The 10125-nt window shown below is 35.1% G+C and overlaps 1 protein-coding gene across 2 annotated transcripts in view; it reads right to left on the reverse strand.

The window, feature by feature from the left end:
• Nucleotides 1-10125, reverse strand: part of LOC122569051 (titin homolog) — a 74535-nt gene that overhangs the window by 19014 nt on the left and 45396 nt on the right. For both annotated transcript variants that reach the window (XM_043729514.1, XM_043729513.1), the window contains exons 21-27: nt 8543-8706; nt 7510-7731; nt 6673-6926; nt 5897-6060; nt 5551-5821; nt 4712-4963; nt 4489-4621 (exon numbers count right to left, since the gene is read on the reverse strand). In XM_043729514.1, the coding sequence (XP_043585449.1) occupies nt 4489-4621; nt 4712-4963; nt 5551-5821; nt 5897-6060; nt 6673-6926; nt 7510-7731; nt 8543-8706 (1460 nt within the window). The remainder of the gene's footprint in view (nt 1-4488; nt 4622-4711; nt 4964-5550; nt 5822-5896; nt 6061-6672; nt 6927-7509; nt 7732-8542; nt 8707-10125) is intronic.

Consider the following 10125-nt stretch of genomic DNA (forward strand, 5'->3'; position numbering starts at 1 on the left):
GACATTCGCGCTTAAGCGTCGACCAGTTCGATGAATGTCCTAACGAGCTCCGCTGAGATCGATGGATGACTCACGTCACAGAGATCACGGCTTTGAGATCTTACAACCCGATTAGATCCTCGATGATATTTCAATAAATTGGTTGAGGGTCGAACGATAGTTTTATCGACAAAAATAAGAACAGTAAGTATTATCATTAGATGAGAAAATGATATCAAGTAAGACAGATTTATAGGAATTAAACGTCGAATGGAGGAAATATAAGAGTAATATTATTACTAGGGAAGGATATCTTCATAGATATTGTGTGTTAATATTAATGTTAACATTAATGTGTTAATATTATTATAGTGTAGGTATTTGTGCAAATTTATATCTTTACGAGTATTCAATTTTTTTTTCAAAGAAGTGAGATTTAAATAGAAGTTTGCTTTATTCTTTCAATGTTATATATATTTATATATTTGATATGTTAGTATATATTTCAATAATATTCTCATATATTAATGGTTATTATATAATAATGATGATGTATTCCTATAAGTGTATAAGTGTCTGCAGTTTAGCTATTAGATACTAAATATGATAAATTTATGCAAAATAGGTGTTAAGTAAAGAAAAAAATCTAATAACATTTGTAAAGAACGTGCGATTATTTATATGAATGGTTTCATGGATTTACGCGGTCTCAAGTAGAAAAGAAAATAAAGGTATTAGATGGGAACTACGTAAAAACGACTTGACAGATTTATGTAAATTGAGTGTCAAGTACCGAAGAAAATTGATCACATTTCAAAAAGTAGAAACACGGCAGTAAAATTGATAAATGTGAATCGCATTTTAGAAAGACAAGCTAATTCTTATCAAGCACTACATTCATTATACTAAACTTGGAATTTAGTACGAAGATTCAAAACGAAGCTTTGTGAAATAACTATAAGAAATATACATTGGTTCGATTATCGATCACTAAAAAGATTCTGAAATTACCTAAATTTCTTCAAAGAATTTTCTGTATCTTAGCTCTAAAAAGAATGCATTTATAAGACAGTAAATTCATGCACATACTGATTCTTACAAGTAATTTTTCTAATTCTTCGAGCTTTCAAAAAGTGTTAGAAAAATAACGTTACAAAAAGTACAAGCATATTATAAAAAGTATAAAAGATGAGTTTCTGCTTACGTTTCGAATTTCCACATCGAATATATCCAAATCCGAAATAAAAGAGTCAGCGATACGAAGAATTAACGTCCGAAAGATAAATGCCACTTCCTTAGTGAGGAGATTTTCAACGAGTACTCAGAACGATCGAAATAAAAAATATCCATGTCACTTATCGATCTTAGAAGCTACGATCCAGAGGAATTGTAGGAGGACGAGTGGACTATTCGTTCGCCAAAGACACGCGACGACTGTTTTGCCGCCTTGTGCTATTGCACTACCGATCCATCGACGAAGAAAGTCGGCTTCGTCAGGATAAGTGGGGAGCCTCTTCTCTCTACGCTTTTCGATAATGCAGATATCCCTTTGTCACGCGGATACCATATACGCCTGTTTTTTCCGGTCACCAATCACTTCCGGTTTCCTTTTTGACTACATATTAGCAGCTTATGCTTTTACTTGTTGACAAATACATTTTTCGTATTATTTACCTATTATTATTTGTGTGTCTCTTTCGATGTAAACACATTATATATTATACGAATAATAATGACACGCATATATATGTATATATAATATTTATAACGTGAGGGTTAAGTAATTGAACATTCAAGGGACATAGGTATCGTACTTAATTAAAAAATCTCATTATTAGCACAAGATCTTCCGGTCATTTTTCATTTTGCTTCTAAGGAATGCTTAGCGTCAGACAGTGACGATGACGATTCAGCGCTAGAATGACGTCAACGTGTTTAAAATTATTATTAATTAGCATTCGTTGACCGTAGTTTCGCGCGTGCTATCGCCAGAATAAACTCGGAAGAGTTCGTACGAAACTCGTATGAACACGTGAATGGAATGTAACTGACAGTAGCTTGCAGTAACTGTTAAAGATGATAACGTGAGTTCGCGCTCGTCATCCATACGCAGATGCGCTAGTTACAAGTTAGATAGTAACTAGGAGATAGTTCTAGATATAATCGACGGATTTAATCGATAGGTTTAAGATATTCTTTTCTTTTTATTCCTCGTCCATGTAAGAAAGTGCAATAAAGGTTTTTCGCCTCAGAACGGTGTGATAGATTTATCCAAAGAATAAAATAATAGCTATTGTGGTCCTACCTCTGAATACAGAAATAACAACAGTAACATGTTCTTTCATCAAATCTTTCGTATCACTCCTATCAATCTGGTAAACGTTTATTGCATCGAATTGGGCCATTTTTTTCTTTTGTCAATAAAATTCGATCTACTCGAACACCGTTCATGAATATTAGGACACTTGCATAACTTAAAGTTAAAGAAGAAAAAAAGTAAAAAAGGTAAAAAAACATTGGGAAATTACTAAAACCTTTACTTTAATTCATACGAGTTTTATCGACTTGATGTAATAAAATCAATTTTCTTCCGCGTCTATATCTATATCGCATTATTTAGATCGTCGTTTTGATATTCATATGATTGCTATGTGAATGGCTTCATAATTCAGATTCTTGAAATTTCTCATTTAATTCATCTCAAAATTTTCAATGGAATTTTCGGCCATTAGTGAGCGAACTACGATAGGCGAGGGTAACACAATATTATTAATTTATTATAACGATTGCAATAAATAGTTCCAACAAATTATTTCTATGCGCATCTCAAACTTAATTTTGCGCGAAAACAAAATTTCGATCAATTAATCGTTTTCTTGAAAATCCCAATGAATCACATTTTGCATAAAACTATATTGAGAATTATAGTAGCCTAAGTGAATCTACTGTTATTTTCTCTAAAATGGTGTTTTGCGTTTATCGTTGCAAAAAATTCATTATCATTTTTCCAGGTCATGAAAACGTATCGCCGCAGAGGAAATTTTCACTCAATTATGAAACTAAACTTCGGTCAAATACAAAACTAAATGTATGATACGTTCAAAAATTGAAATATGTTTCAAATTCAAATTCTCAACTCGAAATCTTGACTAATTATTTCCACTGCGCCGTGATTTTCACTCCGCTGTGTAACAGGTGTCTCGGCACTCATGAACGCCAGTATAGTTCGAAGTAGTTCATTCCGTTCAGTGATCAGACTGCACTGACCGCAGTAACAAGATTCCCTGGGTTCTGGACGATTCCCATTGTCATCGGGACCTTCCACGCGATTGAGCAATAAATTTCTCTCTTTCTCCCGAAGCCGGGTGTCTAACCTCACGTAACTTACTATTACCTTTTAAAGAGCCGTCTGATATCAATGCCGTTTCCCCGACGCATATAATGCTTGGCCCATTTATGGGCATAATGCGGTATGTTACGTTGTCATTTCTTTTTCGCAATCACCTTGACCCACATCATGGATCAACTCGGCATTAGGGACACGTCATTTCACCAATTGCACAACGTTTCTCTCTTTCTTTTTCTCCATCGTTCCCTGTCCGTTCGATCAACCACCCGCCGATCCGTAGATGTCTATCTGATACGAATCGATTTGTACGAAAGATCGACTCGAGCCTGGATTTTGTACGATTTTTCTTTCAATTTTTGATCGACATTGTTTAAGAGGATTGGGGGCTACTGGTGACGAAGGATGACAAATGGTAAAGACCGAAGGAAAATTGAGTCATTGATTTGTTCGAAAGCGCAGAGTTATGTTTCATGCTGGTCGCGTGGCGAACGTGCTCCGTAAAACTTTCTTCCATGTTCTTATAGCTGCTTGTCATTTATGACTTTTCTTGATCGTTATGGAACCGGTATATACTGGATATGTAAGCTTGAATGAAATTTATATGGGAGATCGTATAGGAGGAAGTATTATTTGATACGCATTTCTTTTCTACCGATGATTGTACGTGCCAACCAGGGGTGAGAAGAGTTTCCAAATGTGGGGGTTGAAGCTATAACTGCTAGAGTACGGATGTTCACACAAATGTATCATTTTATAAAGTAGATCAATGTATTCGTAATCTAAACAAAGATTTGTTTCAACTATTAAATTACATATTTCGTCTATTAAAGTAAGTAAGTTTGCTTTTTCGTTTCATCTTTTAAATTAAGTTTCATCCAAGTCTTTGATATAAAGTTTCATTTAAAAAATGCAAATTCCTTACATCGCCGAATTTCCTTCGTGTATATTATTTACATTTTCAAATTAAATGTCTCTCATATGCGTCTTATATGCTTCTGCATCTTTAAAATCATAAACATCCGCAATCTAATAATAATTGTTTACTGTGATTTTAAACGCAAAGATAAGCATACGAACAATATCCAGATTGTTTGAACAAAATTATTTATTTTAAACATAAAAATTATGTAAGATCAAAAGAAATGAATAAAAAATCTTACCCTGAGAAAATCGCGCAGCCACATCACTTCCGGTTTCGGATCACCCACCACCTCACAGGATATAATAACATTGTCGCCTTCAATCGCCTCGGTAGACAGTGGTTTTGTGACGAAGAGAGGTTCCTTCGAGTATCTACAAATTTTTATCAAGAGAAAATACAATTAATTCAGTTATGTAAATGTAAAATGATCTTCATTCGACTGATTGTTATACAGAACTTACGGTATGTCTGGCGTGGACATGATCGTTACAGTTGGCACTCCTTCAACGGACGTCTCGTCATCTTGCGTTTCAGTGCCAATAATGGATACTCTTGTTGAAGTCTCGGCAAAGCCAACCTCGTTTGTAGCTGTACAACAATAAACGCCAGCATCCCTTTGAGTGACCTTGGCCAAGCACAGCTCGACGGTACCATCGTGGTTCAAGGTCATTACTGCTCTTCTGCTTGGACGTAAACGAATTCCGTCGCGATGCCTAAACAGATGATTCAGTTTTAAGATTCACTCTTCGGCATCGATACATGTCGATGACATATTTCATATTTCGATATTTCGATCAATTATTTTATTTATTTAAAGTCTCATCCATTAATATCCAAGAATATCATTTATGCTTCAGACGAGATATTTCCCACGCTCTTTCATTAATCTAACAAGATATCTTGTCCACAGATTCAGATAAAAAGGTATTCGAATTGAGATATATCGTCGTCTCGAATGTACAAGAGTTGAAATAACTGTGTTTTATTTCTCTTTTGTAGAAAACGATATTGAATCTTGGATATTGTGAAACGATTATAATTTTAGACGATGTTGCCAATGATCCTCGATGTTAAAGCAGCATTAAAATTAGAGAGAAAAAAGAAAAAAAATCGGGCGAGTATCTCCTTTATCTAGAGTTACATAAATCAAATTACGTCGCCAGATAATCTCGTCCTTGATCAACTGCTTCCCGAGCTTATTATTTTGCTATTATTATGGAAATAACTTTTTTATCATTTTTATAGTATTACTAAACCGTGAAAATTTTGTCGATATCATGGTTGCTAAGTGGATAATTACCATACGATGCCAACACTGGGATAAGCTTCTATTTGAGCCGTCATCCGCAGATCCCCGCCTAGTTTCACGGTATAAACAGCGTCAAGGCCACACAGGAATTCTGGAGCAATGTAAGCGCGAATTCCTTTGTCTACTACCAGGATACATCGGCAGGACACCGAACCACTCGCGTTCTTCGCCATAACCATGTAACAGCCGGAATCTTCCAACATGGAGTGAATAATCTCCAGGGTGTGGAAGTTCGAATCATTGTTCCAGAATACGTGACGTTCTTCGAGAAAATAGGAATGCTTTTAATCTGTTGAAAATATTACGAACTAGGAAAACATTGGCAAAGTATATCTACCATCTTGTCGAATCTCTTCGGCATCCTTATACCATGTGACTTCTGGAGCCGGATATCCTGTCACTTGACACGTGAGTCTAACTGGAAAGGATGCTTGAACTCTTCTATCTCGAACTCTCATTGTGAATTGCGGTGGTCTGTCTTCCGTCTCGTCTCCCAAGCCTCTGCGTATCAACGCGAAAGTTTCATTTTAATAATTGAAATTATTAAAATTATATTAAAATTATTTAAAATTATTTCAACAGAAATTAGAGAAAATAAGATCGAAAATTTACACATGTGCACAGTGTTACGTAATATTAGATAAAAATCTGTAATCGGTTATCATTCGCTGATTCTAAATGAAATTTCATCGAATAACGCATCCTCATTTCGTATTTCCCATCTTCGCTTGTTGAAATTAGAAAATCTAATTATAATATTGCGAAAGTGTGATAGATAGATCGCGAAGGTTTATGCAAATTTATAGTTTCGTTAACACTCACGATAGAAATAGATAGAAAATTATAGAGATATAGAGAATCCAATAGAATACGAAACTTAAATTTTCACTTTGTAAATAGAAACTGTCTCAATAAATACTTCAACAAATATTTTGCTATGGATATGTGACACATTTTTATACATCACATGTATTTTCTACATATTTGCATAACGCTTGAAATTCCTCATAATTGAATAAACAAAAAACCATAGTGTTATTATAATATTTACAATTAACTGTTACGTAAATTTCCTATTAATTCAGACAGTGATTTCATATCGATTACTCATACCTCGATCTAAGTTTCTCATCAGCCTCAATGATCTTCGGATCATTAACAACGAGTACCCTAGCAAACGATGAAACCTTTCCAATCGAATTACCCGCCTCGCAAACGTATCTGCCACTGTCGATTTCCTGAACATTTTCAATCGTCAAACAACACCTGGTTGCACTGTGATAAATCGACAATCTAGAGTCACCGTTGGGATCAATTTCCATCGATTCGTGGTACCATTTTATGTCTACCTTCGAATCAGCCCGTATCTACAAAATTTTACACATATTCATAAATCTCTCGCAAGATTCTGACCAATAGCATGGGAACCTCGAATGAGAATCTGTAGCAAATTTTGATCAAAGTTGAATCGATGATATAGTAGGATTCTACAGTCGAAAGGCGATGTAATTTTGAACGCAAGAAGCACGTCAGATATTTGAAACTTATGGAACAAAATAATTAAAACTCCGCTCTTTCTAAAAATCTGCTAATTGAGCCGCTCAAAGACCGCGTTGATCAACTTTATAATCTAAAAAGAAGGAAAAATATGGTGCTGCAAATAAACGCTATTTCTTTTAAATTAATTTTGGAATGTGATCTTCTCGTAATAAATGAACTCACTAACATAATAAATGAAGTCATTAGTAACGTACTTATGCAATGAAATTGAAAATTAATGAAAGCGGAGTTGATCGATTTGGCCTCTGAGGTACTCGAATGTGCTCTACATCCTTTTTCGAGGTTTCTATTTGATCGTAAACATGCATTGAGTACGTGTATTGAATTTAATAGTAAATAACCCGGAATAAAAGCAGGAAACGAACGATTGACTAATGATAGCGCACTTGCCTCGCATTCCAATTTGACTGTGGCCCCCTCGAGCACTTTGAGCTGACCTGGCAAAATCTTCGTGAACTCCGGAAGATCAACGATTTCGCTGACCTTGACGGAATTCGTCATAGTGACGGACTCGCCCCATCCATAACGGTTTCTTGGCGTTACTTGGAACTTGTACTCGCCACCGGGTTTCAGATTGAACGCGTCGAACGCATTGATTGGTGTCATACCCAGCTGATAATGAAATCAATTTAATCTCGTTTCTCAATTTGATTTGATGAAATAAGAAAATTGGTCACGAAACAGTATTGAAGATAAAGAAATGAAATTTCAATTCATTCGGATGTAAGTTTGTTTCATGCAATTCATTAACGAGGAAAATCGATACGAGTAACAAAATCTTCAATTCGAGGAAATTATGGACAAAGCTAACGCATTATATAGCAAACCGTGTGCTTTCAAGAAATAAAATACGTATTTTATTAAAGGTAGCTATATAACTTTGGAAATCTATGATAAAATTTTCTATGTAAAAGAAAAATATACTTATTCCACTTTTTCATTAATTGCAAGGGAAATTTGTACGAAATACCGTGTTTTACACGTATCACAATGTGTCAAATTGAGACCAGGGGCATACGAGACTGCAGGAATAAAAAAGAACTTACGATCAGGATTTGTTAGTATGGCTTGGCTACAAGTTAAAGTAAAAAAGGTATTTCTTACTATACAGATTCCTTAAAAAGTGGCAGATTGTAACAGAGAAAAGATTTATGTTACTACGCAAAGATTCGTCGTAGTTTTCAAGTATCAGACCTCGAACTGTTAAGCAGTTCATCGTGTCTAATGTTGTACAATTTTCGAAAATGAATCCTAAACTTCATACAGATTCTATCTTTAAATCTTGTTTCTGATCTTTAAATAGCGTTAACGGTTTCTTAGATTTTAGTTTTTAATATTGTAATTCAGTCCTTTTTCTTTAGCATTTACTGCTCGACTTTTCAAGATCTGATATTAAAAGAACGATAAATAATATGGACGATACCTCGACCCATCGTGCACCACCGTCACTGCCCAGCAACCAAGCGTCGACTTTGTATGCGATGACAGGCGCTGGTCCTCTCCTTTCTGCTTTTCCCCAACTCAAAGACAACCAGTTCTTTCCTCCGTCAACCACCACCGGTTCGCTCGTAATTGGTCCTGGAACATCTAAAGGAAACAATTTACTCTCACTCTTTGCTCCATCTTCCTCTCAATTTTCATAAAATTTTCATACAGATATAACAAGTTTGGAGCACCCTTCGCTTTCTAAACGAAATACATTTTTTTCGTACATTTTTCTGACAAATAAGAGTATTATAATATTATAATATATAAATATTATAATTAATTATATGTTACAGTTTTAATAATATACAATGGTATTATTATAAATGAAATATTTATTTTTAATCGAGAAAGTTATTATTTCTTTTGAATTTATCGCATGCTCTAAACTTTTGGGTGTCAGCAACGTTAAATTATTCTGCAGCACACTTTTCACAGTTACGGGTTTCAGGAAATTTTGCACAAATCCAGCTGACCTCTATGTCCATACAAATATTCCAAAAAATCGATGATCAAGCAATCCTTATCAGACCACGATCGTCTCAAACGGGAAATCGTCGTGTCTTCATCGTCGTTCACGACGATTCCATGATCGTGAGGCTTCATCCTCGTTTTAATTTCACCTCACGTTTCATTACAGCTTTCCAGCGATAAAAATCACATTCTCCTTCTCTCGATTAACGGTATTACTCACGAATCGATCTTGAATCATCATCGAGAAATACGAAAGCTATGATTCGATAAAATTATTCCTTATACGAACGTTCGCGAAATTGTTACTTTGGCGAGTAGCGTTTCAAGGAAGAAATTAAAAAAATGTCAAGGTTTTTATTTTTTTCTGGTGACTTCAAGGCTCGTAAAAAAAGTAGGGCATACGAGATGACTCGCGTCCCGACGCCGACTGAATTTTGAATTTGTGGATATACGAGGATGTTGGAGGGAGGCGAATAAGCAAGGCAAACGAAAATAACTCAACACGAGAGAGGTGTTTCCACCAGAGCTTAGGTAAGTACAGGTGTCGTAGGTGTTGTAGGTGTTGTAGGTGATGTCACGCGTTTGCTTGTCGTTACACGATCGTTATATATTTCGTTGGAATTGTGTCACTTATTTCAGCCGATCGTTCATAAATCGTAACAGCATCCCCTTTCTTTCGTAATTTCTCGTTAATTTGTTTCGTTTTGTTACGTACTGACGATAATATCGTTGATGTTTTGCTGTTACATTGATTCGTTGGCAATTGTATAGTCAGCTAAGAGATGACATTGACGATGATTTAGATCAACAGCTGTTTGTCTTCTGCCATATTGGATAAGAGTTTGAAGTTAGCAACTTGTCAATATGTTATACTATATTATCCTGTATTATAATTAACTACGTTTTGTGTGTATTATCATAATGTCAATAATTGTGAAACGATCATTAAGTAATCGTTACACTAGTATTTATTTGTAATTTTTATTTGTAACTTCTCTGTCCCTCGTTTAGCTTCGCAGCGGAAAAATGCATTTAGTAATTTTACGA

Source organism: Bombus pyrosoma, linkage group LG7, assembly GCF_014825855.1.
Source record: "Bombus pyrosoma isolate SC7728 linkage group LG7, ASM1482585v1, whole genome shotgun sequence".
NCBI lineage: Eukaryota > Metazoa > Arthropoda > Insecta > Hymenoptera > Apidae > Bombus > Bombus pyrosoma.